General features: G+C 35.9%; 1 protein-coding gene across 1 annotated transcript in view; it reads left to right on the top strand.

Moving 5' to 3' along the window:
* Positions 1 to 23,231, top strand: part of HERC2 (HECT and RLD domain containing E3 ubiquitin protein ligase 2) — a 211,665-nt gene that overhangs the window by 68,994 nt on the left and 119,440 nt on the right. Inside the window, 9 exon segments of the mRNA XM_043991382.1 lie at positions 3,821 to 4,049; positions 4,189 to 4,313; positions 7,830 to 8,008; positions 16,456 to 16,640; positions 18,331 to 18,486; positions 19,046 to 19,231; positions 22,121 to 22,291; positions 22,691 to 22,747; positions 22,750 to 22,790. Of these exon segments, the coding sequence (XP_043847317.1) occupies positions 3,821 to 4,049; positions 4,189 to 4,313; positions 7,830 to 8,008; positions 16,456 to 16,640; positions 18,331 to 18,486; positions 19,046 to 19,231; positions 22,121 to 22,291; positions 22,691 to 22,747; positions 22,750 to 22,790 (1,329 nt within the window).

Genomic DNA, 23,231 nt, shown 5'->3' on the forward strand with positions numbered 1-23,231 from the left:
ACCTTGGGGAGGTTCAGGAGAGGGCCTGTCCTTCTCATTATGATATTCTCCACCTAGGGGTGTTACAGGGGAGGGCTTATCCTAATCTGGAGTTCCTGGGGATCCAAAGCCAACCCCTGAGGCAGGTACCTTTTTCAGTGGAGGTGTGTTTTTGGGGTTTACGCATCGTAAGGTGAATCTGGGGACAAATTTGGCCTTTTCTGCGCATGTCTCTTTCTGATTCCCATGGCTAGTTTCAAAATACAATAATTTTTCATTAGAATTTCTATAGGTTGTCTTTTTCCTTTATTCTTATTTTGACCTGACCTGTTCTGGTCCGTTATGGATGTTGATCACTATGGGTACAAGAACCTAACATAAGTTATCCATTAACTGGGATCTGACTGCCTTTTAGAGCTAATATCTGTACTAGAGCTTGGGTCTTATATTTTTCTATTAACCCTTTTTTGCCTCCTACATCATTCCCCCCTTTTCATATACCCCAGGAAAAAGGACGAAGATCATCTCTTCTGTTACTGCTTCCTGCTGAGTGGGGGCGAAGTAGGGGCCCACAGGGGGTTTATGAATTGAGGGAGATGTAGGAACTAGTGTTACAAATGTAAGAACCACAACACAAAACACAAATGATTTACAAACAGACCAAGGGCAACAGGGACCTAATACAAAATAAATCTAAGGGTTCAGTGAAAAAAAACTGGACAAAGCAAACAGTTGCGAACAGTTTCAGCCATCCAGGTAATCTCTGCACGGCAGCTCAAACTTCAGGAGGTGTTCTGAACCATACAGATTCCGCCTCAGTCCAGGACCACATTTGCCAGAGAGTTCAAGCACTTTTCCAATTCCTGTAACCCTAATGCAGTAGAATTAGAAACTTATTCCATTACCAAAGTTAAATTTGTAAGCATAGTTTCGTGTTCAAGTTACCCAACAAAAGGAATAGTAAAGACAGCAGTTTTTCAGACCCACCAAAGAAAATTATCTCACGTTCCTCTTCTGACTCTAGTATGAGAAGAGGCAGTAGCATTTTTACTCTATAATCTAAATAGCCCAAGATAACATAAGAGTTTAAACAGTTGGTAGTTAACATTAAAGATTTATAATCTCCTCCTTGGTTTAGGAAGGGGAAATACCTTTGGAGCACAATAGGGTCCAAGGGGACCAGGGCTAGGGTTGACCAGTGAATGGACCTGGCAGCTGATCCAGCAGCAAGGTCTGCTCTGTGATTCCCTTGTACTATGGAGTTGGTAGCTTGGTGCCCTTAGCAGTACATAACAGAGATCTGACTGGGCAGATTTATGATAAAACCTAAAATGCATAACTATGTTTCCTAGTTACCATCTTCCCTCTCATCAGAATGGGGAAGAATTTCACTTTCTTCTAAACCAGAAGAAGACCTAGTTAATTTAACCTTATCATAATACCATGTAAACATTAGCAGGCAGATGACAAACCTGAATATTAATATACCTTGTTGTTTGACTTATCAAGTAACCACACATTTAAACTGAAAACAGTAAGATCTTAGATAATTGCATTGTGCTCATTTCTTCTACTGACTACTTGCTCTGATTATAGAAATCTGCTATAAAAGAAAAAGCAGGGACATGATTATAAGGCCAGGATAAAACATCCTTAGCTCTATTTGATTTTAGGTAAAAGTTACAAGTGACCACCAGTCATACAGTACTAGCCAAATTTAGGTATAGCCAGGTGGGGAAACTTTTCCTATTCAGTAGGAACACAATGAGCCAGAAGGAGCCTACCTCGGATTGAGTCCGAAATTATACTCTCGGCTTTTCCCCAGATACCTCCACCTGTAAACAACACATACCCTCTTGTAGTATTGATTTGTGTCATTCTCTCCAATACTTGGATTACTAGCTTAACCATCCAAACAATTATACCTGAATTCAAAAAATTTTATTTAATTTATTAATTTAATTTATTAAGTTTATTAATTTTTTATTAAAAATTTTTGATGGGTTTTGGAAATCAGTCCAGTGACTTATGGCTCCTTAAGTAAAGCCTCAAGGGAATGCAGGAATACTTAGGCTGTTCTGGTCTTTTCTCTGTTGTACTATAGTAATGCAAATTTAAACCTGTTCTAATTTGCATTTATAGGATAAACAAAAGCAAGAGGAATATTTCTTTTAAGTCTACATTGTTTAATTGTATTTTCTTGAAACTCAGTTTTTCCACGTAGGCCTTTCTAGTTTGGCTGAATTATTTGCTTGTCTCTTTATATTGCTGCTACCTAGGATATGCTTTTATTTCTGCCTGTCTGAATTATTAGAATAACTTCATGCTCAGAACCTCTCACAGTAGCTTTCTTGCCTATCAAGTAAAGGTCAGACTGCTTTGCTTGGCATTCTAGGCTTTCTTTTGTCTCATACTACTCTACCTTTCCATTCTTCATGCTTTTTCCTATTTGCTGTTCTGTGCATACTCTGCCTCTGCCAACGCCTTATGTGGTTAGTGGTTTTGCAACTATCCTATATACTTGCTGTGTATTGTGTCTGTGTACTTATTATCCCACGACCAGCCAGCCTAAGTCAAGCACATTGGGAATGTCTTGCTCTAAAAAAAACCTTTGTGTTGCTTCTAGTACCAAAAACAGTGTTCGGCATGGAGTAGCACAGTTAGCACATGTTTGTTGATTTGAATTGATTCTGCTATTTGGTTTATTATACAATGCTTCCTCTTTCCTTCTAAAAAAAAAATTATTGTTCTTTAGAGTTTACAAATTGTTTCCCTCACAGTAACCCTTTGAAATGGACAGTATACATATATATATATGTATATGTATATAATTCAGAAAGGGTACTTGAGGCTTAGAAAGTTTAAATTAATTGTCCAAGTTCATATAGCTGGAATGTGTCAGAGCTGAAATTTGAACTCCTTGCGGGATTCCATATTTTTTCCTACTGGGCTACAGACTGTTTATTTCTAAGGGATGTGATTTGACCCACAATTTGACTTAATTCTGGGTTTCTTAATTCTGAGGCATTTATATATGGGTTTTTAAATTTAACTTTAACAGACATTATGTTCCTATCAAAAGCAGCTGTGTGCAAACCACTTTTCCAAGTACTAGGAGAGATATAAAAATTAGATGAGACCTAATCTGTTATCTTATGATTTAATGGTGGTATGGCAGACAAAAATACATAAAAATGATATATTATAAAACCATAAAGGAGGCATAAAACAAGAACTATGTAAGGTCTGAGACTGAGGATAGATTATTACTGATGGAGATGGGGGAAAAGTATAGAAAATACTTAATGGAGTAGATGATATTGAGGGAATCAGTTATTGTGTGAAAATGCTTTTAAAATTTCAGTTATTTTTATTGGGGGCAGGCGGAATACATGAACATGAGATTTGTTGTTAAAGGCCTGAAATTCAAGGACCTCCTTTGAATGTGGGCAGGACTCTTTAGGTCTTTTTTTTTTTTTTAGTGAGGCAATTGGGGTTAAGTGACTTGCCCAGGGTCACACAGCTAGTAAGTGTTAAGTGTCTGAGGCCGGATTTGAACTCAGGTCCTCCTGACTCCAGGGCCGATGTTCTATCCACTGTGCCACCTAGCTGCCCCGACCCTTTAGGTCTTAAAAAATCAACTTCCTGGTATGTAATGTAGGGAAATAATCATTGTGAAGAAAAATCTTATTTAAACTGCAGTGTGCTACATAAATATAAATTATTGTTTTTGTTTAGATTAACATTATAATAAAGTTCTACTCTTCCGTTCTTAGAATTTTGATGATAGATTTCCATTTCATTGTTCAAAGTATGAATGAAATGAACTTCTTTCTTTCAGTTGCATGCTGCTATTAGTCACCAGGTTGATCCAGAGTGTCTTGGATTGGGTCTGGGAAGTGTGCTGTTGAATAGCTTGAAACAGACAGTTGTAACACTGGCAAGTAATGCTGGAGTTCTTAATACTGTTCAATCAGCGGCTCAAGCAGTACTACAGAGTGGATGGTCTGTGCTGCTTCCGACAGCCGAGGAACGAGCAAGGGCTCTTTCAGCTCTCTTACCCAGTGCAGGTACGCTTGGGAATAGATGTGGGACTAAGGAAAAACAAGAAACTGATAAAACCTTATAGTCATACCACTCCCCTCCCCTCTTGGCTATGGGAAGTGATTTGCTTTCATTTTCAAATCTTCCTTTTTTTTTTTTTTAAAGTTTCAGGAAATGACATGAATGTAAGCCCAGGACGTCGTTTTATGATTGATCTTCTTGTAGGCAGTTTGATGGCTGATGGAGGTTTAGAGTCTGCATTAAATGCTGCCATCACTGCAGAAATCCAGGTATGATTTGTCAGTAAATTTTTTTTTTTTGGATATGGGATGTGTGTGTGTGTGTGTGTGTGTGTGTGTGTGTGTGTGTAGAGCTTTTTCATGAATATGTGCTTTTATTCCAAGAATTCTTTGAATTTGGTATCTTAGTAGTTAGTGTAGATTATACCCATTGACTCATACTTTTCCCAGTCTTCCTTTGAAACTATAAATTTAAGTTTATTAAGCTTACAGAATTATAAAATAATACATTGATCACAGTGGCAGAATTTTAGCTCACATACAAATATGCAGTTCATTGCTTTTTGTTTGTTTGTTTTTTTGGTGAGGCTATTGGGGTTAAGTGACTTGTCCAGGGTCACACAGCTAGTTAGGGCCAAATGTCTGAGGCTGGGTTTGAACTTGGGTCCTCCTGAATCCAGGACCCATGCTTTATCCACTTCGCCACCTAGCTGCCCCCAATTCATTGCTTTTTAATATGAGAATGTGCTCAGATAACTACTTTGCATGAAGAATTTAGCTTTAACATTCTCTAATAATCATATATATCATAGTCAGGTTGAGAAGAAAAACACAGAAGGAAGGCAAAGAATGCTGAGGCTCAAAAGAGAGAGAGGACACTCGTAATACTGAGGATAGAGGTGGAGGCCTCAGCTTGCAGTGAAAGATACTTCTGGAAAGTTAGGACAGAGTAATGAAGAGAGACAGTTCCCAAGGATGTGTTGGACCATTTTTTTCTGGGGTATATTGTAGCTTCTTATTGGGTAGAAAAATGAAATATCTCTTTAACATCCTGGCCTCCAGAAAACTATGAGATGAGACAGAGATGGAGACAGAATACATTATCCTACCTAAAATAAGTAGTAGCAAGAGGAATGATTCCACCTCTTCAAAAAACAAAAATCTTAGAACATAACTGCCTTTATGCTGAAGTATTTATATTTTTCAAAATAAGGAATATAGTGATATCAACATTCTCAATCTCCCACAGTAGGGATATATAAAAATATTATGTTCTATTGTATGCTTTTTCTGTTTCAGTTTAACCTTACAAATATATGTCTCCTCTTACATAAACTGGTCAGCTGCTCAGATAATCATTATAGAACACTTTGATGTCTTCTTAAAGGAACAGACTAATTTACTGTGAAAAAGTGGGAGAAACACCTGTGGGGACCTGATGCAGATGATGTTCTGCCAAGTTTTGGTCTGAGAATTACAGAATCACCTTACATGTATATATTTTTTTCCCTAGGCTTAGCTTAATTAAATAATGTTTTAATTCCAGGTAAATTTTGTTCACATAATTACAAATTCCTGTAATGTTCATGATGTTCAACTAAGTAGAGGCAGTCCTTTTCAGTGGTGAGAATCAGTGGAAATCTATAGAAAAAGTCTTGCCAGAACCTTTCAGAGAATGTTCCTCCAAACCTTCTCAGTGCCTTTATATGTCCATCTGGGATAAATTTAGTATTTAGATATGCTACATGGAACCAGTATTAGAACTATAATTATATCTTTTGTGAGTTTTCCACTAAACATTTTGATAATAATGTAACTGCATTCCTATTCATGTATGTAAGGTGAATAATTTCTTTGAATAATGTCAAAAGTCTTAAGTATTATCTTTTATTAAGAGTCCATTTTTATTTAATACAAAACATATTCATAATTATTGAGAAAATTAAGAAAGGAACTTTAATTTTTTATTAAGGCTTCACAGTATTTTGATCAAATACGATAAGAAATAATATGTATAGGTTTTTTTATGGAGGAAATAAACAAGGTCATAAGCAATCCAAAAAATTTTTAGGTAAAAGGTTTTTTAGTTTGTGTGAAATCTAATTTCCATCATGGAAAAACACCTATTCATCTATTTTATTTATCTACCTGTGGTTCCTCCATTTAGGAAGCTTACATTCTGCTGTAGAAAAATTCATAACAGGGTAATATAACTTTTGACTGGGTTGATCAAGAAAGGATTTGTGGAGGTAATGAAATTTAAAATGAACCTTAAAGAATGGGGTGAGTTTTGATAAGAAGATGCGAGAGAGAAATACACTTGTATAATGAAGAACAGAGTTGAAAAGAATGGAGTGGGGTGGGGAATTTGTAGTTTACTTTGGCTGATAAATGGACTACTTGCAAGAGATAGTAGGAGAGAAGCCTGGAAGGCTTCACACTTCAGGGCTTAATTTTGGACAACCTGGAATGTAAGAGTAAGAAATTTGTATTTTTATCCCATAAAAAATAAGGAGTTATTAAAGTTTTGAGCATCTGATTGACACAAAGAAAGATAAATTTGAGATGGAAGAGATTGGAAGCCTGGTGATCTCTTAGGACTACAGCTGTTGTCTAGGCATGAGCTTAATAAAGATCTTCAGTTAGATGGTAGCAGTGGAAACTTAAAGCAATGGAGGGATGTATGAGAGATTTTGAAGGAGACATTCACAGGACTTGGTAATGACCTTGTTGGAGGTATGGAGAAAGAAAGAAGTAAAATAACAGAGAAGTTACAATACTGGATGACTGAAAGAACAGTGGTATAATTAACAAAAGTAATAAAGTAAGAAGATAGGGAATTCATTTGGGAGTGGGAAGGGGAGAAATTGAGTTTTATCTGAGTTGAGTTTGATGTATGAATGGAAATAAGTAGCAGACATTTGGAAAAATGAAACTGGAGGTCACAAGGAAGATTGTGGCTAGAGATTGATAATTACCTGCATAATTGAAGCCTTAAGAATGTAAGATCTTGAGGCAGAATGGGTAGACAGAGAAGAGAAGAGGGCTAAGGAGAAAACCTTTGAGGACTATTTGCATTCAGGAGGCAGGGATGAAAAGAGGAGATAGTAAAAGTTTGAGGTGGTTATAAAGTCACAAGAGTATACTAGTTAGGAAATTAATGGAGTAGAGAATTTTGGAAAAGTGGTCAACATTGCTGAACAGGTGGTCAGCATCTGGTGTAGAGGACCATGAGGATGGAGGAAAAAAAACCTTTGAATTTGGTAATTAGGTCACTGGTAATCTTACAGAAAGCATTTTTAGTGGACTATTTGGGAGAAGGAAGATGGCAGGAGATCAGTGTAGATATTCTTTTGAGAGACTTGTCAGTAAAATAAGGAGAGAAATGGAATGTTTTCTAGTTGGTAATGTTGAATGAGGGAAGGTTTATTTTTCAGATTTAAGGAGGACTGAACTTTTTTATATGTATAGAAGGAGTCAGTAATGAAGTATAAGCTGAAGAGATGAGTGAGATTTATCAGTATTGATGGTATAGGGTCTCTCTTTACTTTGGACCTTAATTTGGCCTGATTATACCATATCAAGGTAGTTTATTTCTCCATTGAATGATTTTGTTAAATTTGCATTTTCTTTAGGAATTACTTTAGGATCTTTTTGTTTTCTTTTTTGAGCTATGAGAATCCAGAGTGACTTGACTTTGCTGTTTTCTTTCCTATACAGCTTAAGAGTCTTATTACTTTGGCTAATAAGACACTAATTAGTATTTTTCTCCTTTATATGTCATAGGATATTGAAGCAAAAAAAGAAGCTCAGAAGGAAAAAGAGATTGATGAACAAGAAGCAAATGCTTCAACACTTCATCGGAGTAGGACGCCCTTAGATAAAGATCTTATTAATACTGGAATTTATGAATCTGCTGGAAAACAGTGCTTACCTCTGGTTCAACTAATACAGCAGCTCCTCAGGTAAATAGTTTTTTTAAAGCATATCAGAAAGATACCATATAACGGTTAGCATGAAAAATTGTCTTTGCTAAGCTTTTTTTCCTTCTTCCAAGAGGAGTATCAGATAAAGAAAGCTACTTCATGTCCTTTGAGGATGGTGGAGGGGGCAGCTAGGTGGTGCAGTGGATAGAGCACCAGCCCTGGGATTCAGGAGGACCTGAGTTCAAATCCGGCCTCAGACACTTGACACTTACTAGCTGTGTGACCCTAGGCAAGTCACTTAACCCCCATTGCCTCGCCAAAAAAAAAAAAAAAGAATGGTGGGCAGATTTAAAATCAGCATGACTCTTTGAATTTTAGGGTTGAGGTGAAGCAAGAATAACTATATTGGCTCTTTGCTGCTCATTAAGAACGTTGGCTAAAGCAGTCAACCAGGGTAACTTAGATCATTCCACCCATTAGAAAAAAGATTATTAATATACATTTTGATGAGATTAGCAGTTGTGAGGGAGCAATATCCTGTAATAGGCAGAAGTGGAAGGGATCTAAAATAATAAACGTGGATGGTAGCTTTAGCCAGGATACTGCAGGAGCAGAACCTAGAAGTAATTCTAGGCTGTTCCCTGAAACCCTAGTGTTCTTTTTTGGTAATAAATGCCAGTGAGACAGCAGAAGTTATTCTATACTTAACTATAGCAGTACTATAGTTAAGCTGTTCCTGTGTGCTGTATATATTAAAGGACTCTGCTTACTTCGTGTTAAGAAAGACATGGAGAAGAATCCCAATAAAGTGACCAGCAAGGTAACAGTGATTGTCATGTGATGACTGACTAAAGAATTGTAGAACTTTTGATTTGGTCTTTTGACCAAATGGTGGGTGGGTGACTAGTTATGATTAGGGTTTAAGTAATAATTATTATAGCTATTATTTATATAACATTTTTAGGTTTGTAAACTCCATACCTGTATTGTTTCATATTTTAAAATCATAAAGGATGTGGATAGATTGAATGTAGCTTTTTCACCAAAGTGAGAATATTAAATGTATGCAGTACCCTTTGCAGATTGAAAGAGAAAGCTTTTTACAGTTAGCTCTTATCACAGTACCAGACACTTCAAGGAACTCAAATAGTTTTTGATTGATTTTGACTAAAATGAAAAACTTGGATATAGTGGGTGGTTAATACACCTAAAAATAAGTCCATAAAGGACGAGATAAGTTTGATGTTATTGAGGGCAGAAATCCCTTACTTCAGCACATTCTTTGGTGCTACTGTTAGAGGCTCAATACTGGATTTAATGGGTCTTTGGTATAAATTGATAGGAAATCTTTATATACATTGTAACTTCCCCAGATCTCTCTGTATCTTTGCATTGAACTTTTAGGGTGGAAATTGGCTACCTTATCTCTACATTCACTGATGCTGTTTGTACCCTCTACTTCCTGTGTAGTATTTTAAGGCACATGTGGTGGATAGGGTAGTGTTCATTTCCATGACTAGTCTAATGTTATCATTCCCTTTCAGTTTATATACAATAAAATTATTGTAGGTATTGGTAGTGAAATAGAGATGTTTATGTGAAACTGTTATTGAATACATAATCTGTTAGGTGATAAAATACTTTCCAAACTTTAGATATAAACATTTTTTTAAAAAATCATCCAGATATATTTTATTTTGCTTTTCATTTAGGGAATTTGAGTTAAGAAATATTGTCCCCCAAATGGAAAAGAATTTAAAAATAAATAAATTTTTTTGGCTTATGACTATTGCTTGTAGGAGGTCAATAAATGCCACCAGATTTTTAAAACAAGCTGCTAGAGATTGAAGCATACTTCTAAAAACTTTCTTTCTTTTGATTGTTTTATTTAAAAAAATTTGTTATTTTTATTTTTTGTAACATGGTTAATCTGGGAATATTTTACATGACCTTACATGTACAATAAAAATCAAATTGCATGCTTTTGCAGCTGATTCAGAGGCTGGGGATAAATTCCCCTTGTGCAGTATGTTTGGGGTCTGTGTTAGCAGGATCCAGGGGTGGGGGTTGGATTCTCCTGGCAGCCCAGTACGGCCCCCTTTAATTTGGAAAATAATCTCAGCATCTTTTTGTGGGTTTTGCTGCTCCAGGGCTTTTTTTATTGCTGTTTTGGGGGTAATTGTGTCAGGAGCTCTGTGTGTTTATGTCTTTCCTCTGCCATCTTGGCTCTGTCCCCAGAAACCCCAAATTGCATGCTTTTAAAAAAATTATTTTATTATTTTATTTATCTTATCTTATTTTATTTTTTGTGGGACATTGAGGGTTAAGTGACTTGCCCAGGGTCACACAGCTAGTAAGTGGCAGTGTACTGAGGCCAGATTTGAACTGAGGTCCTCCTGAATCTAGGACTGTGCTTTATCCACTGTGCCACCTCGCTGTTCCCTGCATACATTTTTAAGAAGGGGGAGAGGGAAGGAGGGAAAGAGTTTGGAACTCAATATAAAAAATTACTGTTAAAAATTTTTTTATATGTAATTGTGAAATATTTAACAATAAAAATAAGTAAACAAAAAGAAAAATAAACTGGTAGGTGAAATATATAGTCTTTATACTTTAGTGGTCAGTCATTTCTTGATTATAAATATTTATTAGGATCTTGAGGGAGGAGATTGAATTTATTCTTAAAAAAGATGATCTTTTCCACATATTAAATGTAAGTGGAACTGCAGAGTTTATTTTTAAACCACAAAATAATAGGAAACACTTCATCATATATTTTTACCAGAAGGTCCAAGATGCTGAATCCCGCATTTCTTTTGTCCTTAAGTAAGTCAACAAATTACTGTAGTATGTTCATACTATCCTGTTAGGTTGGAGAAATTTTAGTGTCAGGTACAGATTTTTTTGGGGGGGTGGGGTGGGGCAGGTAATGGGTAAGTGACTTGCCCAGGGGTCACACCAGCTAGTAAATGTCAAGTGTCTTTGGTTGGATTTAAACTCAGGTCCTCCTGAATCATGGGCCGGTACTTTATCCACTGTGCCACCTAGCTGCCCCCCAGGTACAGATTCTAATGGTTGTCCATAAACTGGAAGACAAGGCCTTCTATGTACTAATATTAAGCATCTCTAAGAAGTGACAGTCTCATGGTCAGACAAAACTATCAGCAAACATCTGTTTTGACTGAAGTGGGCAAGAGGAATCTTGCTATCCATTCTTCTTTTTTTGGGGGGGGGGGGTGAGGCAATTGGTGGTTAAGTGACTTGCCCAGAGGTCACACAGCTAGTAAGTGCCAAGTGTCGAGGGCAGATTTGAAACTCAGGTCCTCCTGAATCCAGGACCAGTGCTTTATCCATTGCGCCACCTAGCTTCCCCCGATATCCATTATTCTTATGCTTGTTTCCATACAGTTATTAGTTTCCTACATTAATGCATCCTCTGGGTGGGTGGTGTTATTACCAGACATTCTCAAAAATAGTAGTAGATTTCTCAAGGGTATACGTGGTATTAGCATATAAAGTGATTAAGAAATAGTAGCAAATATATGCTCTTTAACCTGGATGCTCTACAGCTGATAGAGATCACTGTGCTCCATTTTCTTGTTTCATGTTACCTAACTGTGAGAGTAGCTGAAAAGGTCAAGATAGGGAGCAGCCCAGAGTTGTGCAATAGAGAAACCCACCTACTCTGACAATAATCCTCACTTACTTCCCTTCTTAAGCTGTATGAATGAAGCCAGCTTCCTAGTTATCTAGATTTTATTTTAAGAACATACATATTAACAGGATCTTTGTTGAAAACTCCTTTTTTCCTGTGAAACTTAGAGAAAATACGTTGCTCTTGTGACCCAGACCCAAATGAGTAGGTTCTTTGGAAACAATATTGACGCTCCAGAGTAGACAGAAGGATGGGCAGTGTTTTGGGGTCTAAGGTTACTGTTAGACTGTTTTTTAAAAACAAAAACAATTATTTAATTTTAATTTTTTCCCCAGTTACATGTAAAGATTTTTTTTGAGTTCCCAATTTTTCTTCCACACTCTTTCCCCTCCCCCTCCCAAAGACAGCAAGCAATCGGATATAGGCTATACATTACAATCATGTTAAACATATTTCTACAGTGGTCATGTTGTAAGGGTTAGAACAAAAGGTAAAAGAAAGCAAGAACAAACAACAACAAAAAAGCAACAACAAAAGTGACAGAGTATGCTTCAATCTGCATTCAGCCTCCATAGTTCTTTTTCTGTATGTGGAGAGTCTTTTGCCATTGTCTTGGGTCATTGTATTGCTGAGAAGAGTTAAGTCTACCACAGTTGATCATCACACGATGTTGTTGATACAGTGTACAATGTTCTTTTTGGTTATGTTCACTTCACTTTGCATCAGTTCATGTAAGTCTTTTCAGGTTTTTCTGAAATTTTCCTGCTCATCATTTCTTATAGCACAATATTATTCCATTATATCATATACCACAACCTGTTCAGCCATTTCCCAATTGATGGGTATCCCCTCAGTTTCTAGTTCTTTGCCACCACAAAAAGAGCTGCTTGTAAATATTTTTTGTACATGTGGATCCTTTTCCTTTTCTATTTTTATGATCTCTTTGGGATACAGACCTTGTAGTGGTATTGCTGGGTCAATGGGTTTGCACAGTTTTGTAGGCCCTTTGGGTATAGTTCCAAATTGTTCTCACAGAATGATTGGATCAGTTCACTAACTCCACAACAATGCATTAGTGGTTCCAATTTTTTCCACATCCTTTCCAACTGTTAAGAGACTGTTGAAGAATATTTCTCTTGGAGTTTAAAGAAAACATAATAATTTGTTCTCATATTACAGAAACTAGTGAGTAGATCAGATTGCTCATTTTAGCTGCTAATGCTTTTTATAGGCTAATCCTATTTCTGAATCCTCCAGTAGATTTTTATTTTATTTTTGGTCCATTATTTTACTCAGTTCACTTTTATCATCCCTTCCCCCTGATGACCGTGGTATTACTTCTCCTTATCACACAACTTTTGAGGGTTAATGGAGCATATTTGGCAGCTTTGCATTACAAACATTAACACTGATAGTATGGCTTTTGTTTCTATTTCAAAACCTATAAAGTGGGTATGAAAATATAGATTTATAAAAAAATAATGTCAAGAGTTGAGTCCTGTTTTGCTTCCCAAAAGGGTGAAATCCTTACAGTATGTAAACTCTTCATAGTCTGGCTTATTTCCTATGCTTAAATTCCTTGTCCATTTATTTTTCATACCTTGTTGATTCTGTTTCTATACCATTTATTGCATCTTTCCCCTTTCTCTGCTACCAAGGCTACCAACCTCCTTCAGGCCCTCTGTCATCTCTTAGCTAACTGCTATAATGTGCTACTATTTGGTTGTGCTTTGTCCAGCCTTTTACCTCTCTAATCTGTTCTCTACATAGAATCCACATTGATATTCTTTTTTTTTTTTTTTTTTGGTGGGACAATGAGGATTAAATGACTTCCCCAGGGTCACACAGCTAGTAAATGTCAAGTGTCTGAGGCCGCATTTGAACTCAGGTACTCCTGAATCCAGGGCCAGTGCTTTATCCACTGCTCCACCTAGCTGCCCCCCTCACATTGATATTCTTAAAGTGCTTATATAAAATCATGTCACTCTCCTCAATAAGATTCAGTGGCTCTTTTATGCCTCTAAGATAAAATGAAATGTCCATTGTTTGACATTTTAAAGCCTTTTAGAAACTTGTTCTGACCTAGCTTTAGAGGAAGGTTTCTTAACTTTTTGAGTTGTGGTCCCCTTTGGCAGGCTGGTCAGACTTAATGGACTCCTCTGAATAGTGTCTGTTGTGCAATTGTCTAGTTGAAGGAAGTGCTAAATTTCAGTTAGAGGTTAGGGAAAATAAAGATGTAAGTTTTTCCCCCATTTAAGTTCATGGACCCCCTGACATTTATCCACAAACTCTATCCACTATCCCTTGATCCCAAGTTGAGAACTTATGTTGCAGAGTTATTTTATGTTATTCTCTGTCATACACTCTGAGAGTTAGACTTTCTGACTTGTCTCTATATTATTAACTGTTTCCATGCCTTTTCAGAGGCTGCCCTCATACTTGAATTCCCTCTCTCTTAACCTCCACCTCTTACAACTTCTGGCTTCCTTAAGATCTCAGCTCAGGTTGATAGAGGAGGCTTAAAGGGTTAACAGATAACCTAAGACTTGAGTAGTAGTAGCTAAAAGGGTTATGTAACGATTGGAATGATGCCACCTGCTGGAGACTTACTGTAGAAATGAGGTGAATGTCTCTGAGGGCAAGACCATGTGTCTTTTCTTTGGTGTCAGGAAGTGATGTTTGCGGGGGGGGGGGGGGAGAAGGAGGAGCCTGGTGCTCTGACTCGCTCTTTCCTGTGGACTCTGGCGGAGAAGGGAGCTAGAAATGCGCTCTCCCTGTAATAAATAGATGAATGTAGGTCTTTCTCTCTCTTTACCAAATTCTTATTCTCCTTAATAAATGCTTAAAAGTCTAACTCTTGCTAAAGCTTATAATTTATTGGCGACCACTCAATAGATATTTTAGACAGACTACATAGAAATTTAGCCCTTAACAGTTAACAGATAAAATAACCAGCTAAAAGGGTTAACAGAGAAACTAAGGTTTGTGTTCTCATCAACAGTACAGTAACAGAGGGTTTGAGTCCTTATCAACCAACACTATCAACAGAAGCTTAAATAGTAGCCAGGGATTAATAATCCTGGATGACAGAAACAGAAACTATACCTAGAAACCAGATCTTAAAGTCTGGTGTCTGACAAGTTTAAACATGTTTTATGAACATGAGCAGAAAGACCAAATGTGTCCTTAGGTTCACCTTATGACGTTTAAACCCCAAAAACACACCCCGTGGGAAAAAGGTACCCGCTTTGGGGGATGTCTTAGGACCCCAGGATTTCCAAACTAGGATATGAACCTCCCACAAGGAGGAGATTAAGATAATGAGGAGATAATCTACTTTTCTCATTATAAATATTTATTATTATTATTATTTTTTTTTTTAGTGAGGCAATGGGGGTTAAGTGACTTGCCCAGGGTCACACAGCTAGTAAGTGTTAAGTGTCTGAGGCTGGATTTGAACTCAGGTACTCCTGACTCCAGGGCCGGTGCTCTATCCACTGTGCGCCACCTAGCTGCCCCCTCTCACTATAAATAAAACCATTTCCATCTCCCTATTTGAGACACCTTCTCTCCTTTGGGTGCTTCTCCTTGTGGTCTCACAGTTTTTTTAATAAACCTTAGGGTTAGGAAACTGAGTCACTGAGTCTTTTAATTCTTTGGGATGCTTCACTATCAATTTGATCAATTAAATCCATCCTCACTTCAAGGTGCCGTTCCCCACAAGAGATTTTTCTAACTCTTATCAGAATTACTTTGAATGTTCTTAGTGTACTTTGTGTTTATTTTGTGAATGTTCTATCTCTTCTATCCTCTTCCAAATAGGATGGAAGTATTATTCTTCAAGGGAAAGGAATGGTTTCATCATCTACCCAGTGCCTAATTCAGTGCTTTATACTGAGACACTTAATAAATGCTTTATGAGTTGAGTAAAACTGGCCAAGCTCTGCCATATTTATAGTCATTTGATTCATAAAGAGCTTTTTGGGGGAATGTATCATTATAAAATGGTGCCCTTTTATTTGTCAGTCTCACAGGATGGGAGAATTGGTGAGTTCTAATATGAAATATTTCAGGTTCATTGAATGATATGCAAATTTGTCATAGTAATTGTAGGCTCATAGCATTTAGAGTTGGACAGGAACTTGGAGATTACTTCCAATTCCCTCATTTAAGATGAGGAAACTGATGATGACTGAAGAGGTTTATTTACTAACCCAAACTTGCCCAGGTAGTAAGTAGCAGAGCTATAATTCAAATCCATCTCTTTTGACTTCAAATCCAGTGCTTCTTTACTGCATGAAAAAAAAATACAACCAGAAATAACTTCAAAACCTGTTTTACTCCTGACTTCACAGACTCTGTTCTGTATAAGTTTTCTTTGATGCTTGTAACAGAGTATAAGGCAAGTCACTTACCCATACCTTTCAGTGTTCCATTTGACCTCTTAAATCTAAGTAAGTTGCAGAGCAATGACTATCTGCATTGGTAGAGGGACTTTTCATGCTAGCATTTGCCTACACCAATGAAGTAACAGGTTTGGATCAAAAAAAATCATAAAACATTATAGCAGTAATAGCTATGAACATTTGGTGGTCCACAGCATTCTCTTTCAGAATGGTTCAGATTCTAATACCAATTTGAGAATGCTTGGTGAAGGAAGTTACTATAATAGAATGTGTTCTATGTCTCTTCAATATATGTGGTTAATTTAAAAAAATTTTAAGTTTAGAATAGAGTAGAATTTGATGATGCTCTTCAGAGAATATCATAGCCTTTTTTACACAATGTAATGACTTCATTTTAAAAAATATCTTCTTTTTATTTCACTTAGAAATATTGCTTCACAGACAATAGCCAAATTGAAAGATGTTGCTCGTCGAATTTCGTCTTGTTTAGACCATGAGCAATATAGTCAAGACAGATCTGCCTCCCTGGATTTGTTACTTCGTTTTCAGCGTTTGCTTGTTAGCAAACTCTATCCAGGAGACAATGGTGGTCAGGTCTCAAATTCCTTTAGTAAGTAGCTTAATTGTTTTGTGTTATTTAAGGTGCCTATTTTCTGTATGTTTTGATTTGGACTTGGATGTTCATATTAAATGCTGATTTGAAATTAATAACATTATTTTCTCTTCAGTTTTCCTATTGAACATATCTTTATTATAACCCTTGAACATATTTACTTAATTGTGTTTTCATACTGAATACAGATCATGTCAGAGAACACAAGCTTGTGTTTCTTTGGTAAAATTGTTATTTCAAATTAAATATAGTAAACACATTGAAATTATAATGCACATACCCATCTCAGAGCATTAGGAACTGTCATACTTAAGACATAAGAAGTCATTTAAGAAAATTGCTCCATCTCAGTAGACTGAGTCTTGCTGCATTTTTTATGTGTTTGCATCTAAGTTCTTCTAGTGAAAGCATTTTCCCCTATGAATAAGATTGGCTCTCTAAAAGACACACACACACACACACACACACACACACACACACACACACGCACGCATATGTTAACAAAAGATTTTATGGATAGGAAAAGATGAAAATGAAAATGCCACTGGTTTTTAAATGGAAAACAACCAAATGGATTTTAAGAAAATTAGAATTATGTATGAAAAAAACTTTATCACAGGGTAGCAATTTGAATAATTTCATCTAAAGTATAAGTATTTTTATTGCTGAAAAGTCTTGAAAGTTAAAAATTAAAAAAAAAATTGAGAGACATACATTTATTGTGTACCAGGCAATCTGCTAACCACTTTACAAATGTCATCTCATTTGAACCCTCACGGCAGCCCTGAGAAGTAGGTGCTATTATTATTCCTATATTATAGTTGAGAGAACTAAGGTAGACAGAGGTTAAGTGACTTGCCTAGGGTCACACAGCTAGTAATAGTGTATGTTTAGATTTGAGCTTAAATCTTCCAAACTCTAGGTATAGCCCTCTATCCACTGCAACACCTAACATTTTTGCAACATTACTAAGGATTATTCCTATAGAATAACTTAAATTGGAAGATGTTGAAATTATATGTTACAAAACATCTATTGCCACTTTTATTTAGCATTTTAATAACTATACTAGGTATTGTATAAATATTTAATAGTTCTGACCATGTGATGTAAGCGTGTAGATAAGATCTATGGAATAAGGAGAAGAGATAGGTACTAAACTTAATTACCATAGTATAGGTGAGAGGAGTATATAGTACAGGAGTTCTTAACTTGGGGTTCATTAATCCCTTGGGAGTCCTTGGATAGATTTCAGAGGGTTAAAGAACTTGAGTAGGGAAAAACCCCGCATCTTTTTTTTCACCAACCTTCAACTGAAATTTAGCATATCTCTCAATTATGAATATTCTGAGAACATATCCATTGACTTTACCAAACTCTCAAAGAAGGGTCCTTAACAAAAAGGTTTAAGAAGCAGGGATTCTTAAACTTTTTCCACTCATGACCCCTTTTCACCTGAGAAATTTTTACATGACTTCAGATATATAGATATATAACATAGGTATACATAGCCTTTTATCGTTGCCAAATTTTTCAAGACCCCCACATTCAGTTATGTGACCCACAGTTTAAGAAGCTTTGCCTTAGAGAATGATGGTAAAACTTTAATCATAAAGCTGCATAGTTTAATAGTGAATAAAATGCAATTTGAAATAGAATTCTTAATTGTATAATATTATCCTTCAAGGTCCTGAGCTGTTAGGAGTTGGTTCTTTGCTGAAAAAATATACAGCTCTTTTGTGTACACACATTGGAGATATATTACCTGTTGCAACTAGCATTGCATCTACCAGTTATCGACACTTTGCAGAAGTATCTCGTGTTGTGGATGGTGATCTAACAGGTAGTTCTTATAATTGATGAATGTGATTTTTGATTGCTTAGATTTTGACTAATTTTAACATATCTTTAAATTAGAAGTTGATAATAATTTTGAATTTTGATGCAGTGTGACAAAAGACTATTAATGTTAGAAACAAGAAATGTTGGTATTGTGACATATAGGCTCTGTATGATTTTTTAAAAAACCTGTTATTGTTTGAATTGGAGAAAAATTATTAGTTGGAAATTTAACCTGATGCTTTTTGTGATGAAAAGAGTACTAGTATGCTCTTAGAATATTTGGGATAGATGATCTTTATTTGCTGTGAGTTTTGAAGGAAATTTTTTTTAGAAAAAATATGTTCTTATAGCTTAGTAAAATAATCAAAATTCTATACTTATAATGTATCTAACAGAATTAAGACGAAGGACAAAAAACCTTGAAAATTAACACTAAATAAAAAAGGAACAGAATCTAAAAACTGAGGTATTTTTTAGTAACTTAGCTTAAGGGATGCTTTGAAAAGATTCTTTCTTAAAAGACATACTTTAGAGTTCACTGTATTTTCTTTTTTATTTAGGTGTTCTTCTTCCAGAGTTGATAGTATCTATTGTCCTCTTGCTCAGTAAAAGTCCTGGATTAATGCAGGAAGCTGGGGCAATTCCTCTCTTGGCTGGCCTACTGGAACATCTGGATAGGTTTAACCATTTGGCACCTGGAAAAGAGAGAGATGACAATGAGGATTTAGCATGGCCTGGAATAATGGGTATGTTTTTTTTGTTTTGTTTTAACTTAAAGTATTCACAGTCAGAAATATGAGAACCATATTAATTTGGGATTTGTCATAAAAATCTTTTATTTAGATACTGGATTTTCTTCCTTGATTTTTCATATTAAAGATTATTATAAAGAAGAGATTGATAAGAAATAATTGTCCACAAAAAGGGGGGGGGTGAAAAGTAAAATGAATTTTGTATAGTATTAGGACTTTATACTACATGTGCATGAATAATTTCTGTTAAGTAGTGAATTAGATTAACAAGAGATTTTATAAATGGAAAGAGTATGAGGGAGCATGAAAATGGAGGGAGTCAGTTTGCTTTCAGAAAAAAAAGAATAGATTCTTTGCTTTAGAGAGCATCACTTAGATATGATCTAGCTTAGAGGTAGAAGGGTAAACTAGGTGGCCTCCAACATCTCTTTTTACATGCTCTGTGTTAATGATAGCTACTAATCTTATCTTTAACTGTCCAGATAAAATTGTACTGCTTTGGAATGAGACTTGTAGATTGATAATAGTTCCATTCTCTGAATATTTTGATTGCTTTTATTATTTTCATCTTATTAGAGAAATTGTGTGGTTTGGTGATGAAATTCATTTAGACTATATTTGCCACTTGAAACATAGATGTATCCATTTTACTATGTATACTTTTCGTGTGTTCTTAAATCTAGGCCAGGTATCTGGGTTGGATTTAAGGACATAATAAAATTGTAAAGACATGAGAAATCATAACCTAAATTTATAGTTCACTCAACTTGGTACATAGTCTTGATTATTTTCATATTTGTTATGTTAGGCTTATGTATTTGCTTTTACTTAATTCCTCTTTAATTATAGTGTACAGCTTAAAAAAATGCTAAGTTGGGGGCAGCTAGGTGGCACAGTGGATAAGGCATTGGCCCTAGAATCAGGAGGACCTGAGTTCAAATCCAGCCTCAGATGCTTTACACAGTCTAGCTGTGTGACCCTGGGCAAGTCACTTAACCCCCATTGCCTCACTAAAACAAAACAAAACAAAAAGATTACTATAAAAACCTAGAGGATTGGGCCTATCTTTGTAAGACTTCAATGTGTAATTGGGTTTTGCCCGTCCTCATGAGGATGTAATAAATCTGTCTCTGCTTGACTTGGTGGTCTCCTCGAGTTATTTGGGTAAACTGAGGCAGTTTGACCCAAACATCTAGGCTTCATTTTCAGTCTTGTTTTTTCACCTGTACTTTTGAAAACTTCAAAGACTTCCTTGCTTGACTGTGGAATAAATTTAAAGCTCCTTTGCCAGATGTTGAGGATTCTCTATAGTCTTGTCATCTATCCTTCCAAGTGTATCTTATATTATTTTTCCTGTGCAACTGTTACTGCTAGATGGGTTCTTGAAAACATTCCTCTTTCAAAGAATTACTTGCCCAGACGATCCAATTAAAATTTTAGTAAAAGGTTTTATTATTTGGCACACTGAAACATGGCTGGGAGAAGAAGCCTAAGCTTCGACTCCTGGGGAGGTACAGGTTATGGCATGTTCTTTAGTCAGACAGCACATATAGGTATGGCTGGGAGAAGATGAGTAACTTCAACTCCCGGGGAGGTTTAATCGGACAGCCATAGAGATATGACTGGGAGAAGAAGCCTAACTTCAACTCCCTGAACAAAGGAGAAGATCACAGTTTTATAGAGGTGAGAAGGGGGTGGGGGTAGAGACCTAAGACTGAAAAGTTAGAGCAGTTTGAAAATGATGATGTTCGCTATTTGGACATATGAATAATAAAAATTCCACATTTCTAACTTGAGATTATTGTCACTACCTGGTCCTAATCACACAGCAAACAGGACTGGCTCCAAACTAAGCTCATGTTGTAAATTCAGGGAGCCCAGCTTTCTGGGTGGCTGCTTTATTATCTGTTTGACCAACTACTGCCTGGTTAATCAACTACTTTGCTTCTCCAAGGAAAGAGTCATCTCTAACTGACCCCAGCAAGCTGATCACCCACGTTTCTCCATGGTCATAGTGTCCTCCCTCAGGGCCAGAGCAGCCCTAACTGGACCCAAACCCACCAGGCTGCTACTACACAATTGTCCTCTCTTCTGCTTTCCATGTCCCTGTACATATCTCTTTTTATGTTCTTTATTTTTTTGAACTTCCTTTGAATCTTATATGATATTTTGCTTATATCTCTGTTTCTGGGAAAGTTGTTTAACCTCCCTGAGTCTCAGTTTCTTTATCTAAAATTGGGAGAATTTTAGCATATACCCTATAGGTTTAGTGGGGATCAAATAAATAATGCATGTAAATACACTTTGCAAATCTTAAAGCTCCACATAAGTGAGAACTCATGATTATTACAGAATATATTATTTTGTATTATAGTAATTAGGTGTGTGTCATTTAATCCCATTATCACAAGGCTTAGCATATAGTATATGTCTTGAATTTAAATGGTGTGTCATTTGTCAACATCTGGAGAAACCTTTTTTCCCTGAGTAATATTCGATTGGCTTTGATTAGGTATTAACAAAATAGAAATTGCTTACTTTTTCTCTTTGTACTGAACAAAGTTGAGGAAATTTAAATTTATTTGTAAATAATTAAGATGTCCAATGTTTATTTCTGGGTCATTTGGAAAGGAATTTGTGTGTATTCTATTATTTCTGTTTTTATACCACTTTATGGGGAACCAGGACGGCTGTATGCTGCAGCATTTCTTTGATCATTTTCTGTGTGAAGCTCATGACCATTTCTAGACCATTCCATTGAGTATTTTTGGCCCTCAGTTTGTTGTTTCTTTTTAATGTCAGTCTTGCAATGAAAATATAGTGTGTACCTACTGGCAATGAGATATTTCACTTTGTATTTTTCCTTTCTTACTCCCTTTTCAGGGTCATTTTTTACAGGTCAGAATTGTAGAAATAATGAGGAAGTGACACTTATACGTAAAGCTGATCTGGAGAACCACAATAAAGATGGAGGCTTCTGGACAGTGATTGATGGGAAAGTGTACGATATAAAAGACTTTCAGACACAATCTTTAACAGGCAATAGTATTCTTGGTAAGATTTAATTTTAACTTCATGATCAGAAATTGTATCATTTCATAGAGAACATTTAGATTACCTGTTTTATATATCATCCAGTACATCTTGATGTATCAATGGCTTCAAAGTATTTACACTGCCAAACAAATGGGGCTTAGCACCTCTCATTATTATTCACTCATTCATTCATTCTGGAGTTTTCCTTAGCCTTGATTAGCAAGAGACTTTAGATACTTGATATCCCCTGTTCTTGGGATGTGGATAAGTATCACTGTCATGTATTGCTCCTTATATTAAGGTTAGAATCCAAGAAGTTGGTCCTGTAGATATTTTTGTTATACCTTTTTAATAATTACTGACTTTTCATCTCTCTCTCTCTCTCTCTTTTTTTTTGGTCCTTTTTATATAGCTCAGTTTGCAGTGTGATAGACCCAGTGGTTGCTTTGGAAGCTGCATTGCAATTTGAAGACACAAGGAATCAATGCATGCATTTTGTGTTGGCCAGTATATGGAGGTAAAATTTGAGTTGAGTAAAGGTCACATTGCATCTCTGTTAGATGAAATTTGGTTTTAGTTTTGTGATATAATGATTTGAATAACAAATTGATATCCGACAGGTGAAATATGAAATATATTTCATGAGTCATAATTTAATACATGTGTTCAAATGTAACCTTGTAATTTTTAAGGCAGCCTAAAATATAGTGGTGTACTAGGGCTTTTAAGAAATTATTTTCTTCAGTTAGCTTTTGTACCTCCTTTTCCATTTGGCCAATTCTACTTTTTAAAGGGAGTTGTTTTCTTCAGTTGATTTTTTCCATTTGGCCAATTGTATTTTTTAAAGAATTGTTTCATTTCCAAGGTATTGACTTTCTCTGCATACCTTTCATTTCTTTTCCCAATTTTTCTTCTACTTCTTTCATTTGATTTTTAAAATCCTTTTGGAGCTCTTCCA

This window comes from Dromiciops gliroides, chromosome 3 (genome assembly GCF_019393635.1).
Source record: "Dromiciops gliroides isolate mDroGli1 chromosome 3, mDroGli1.pri, whole genome shotgun sequence".
Lineage (NCBI taxonomy): Eukaryota > Metazoa > Chordata > Mammalia > Microbiotheria > Microbiotheriidae > Dromiciops > Dromiciops gliroides.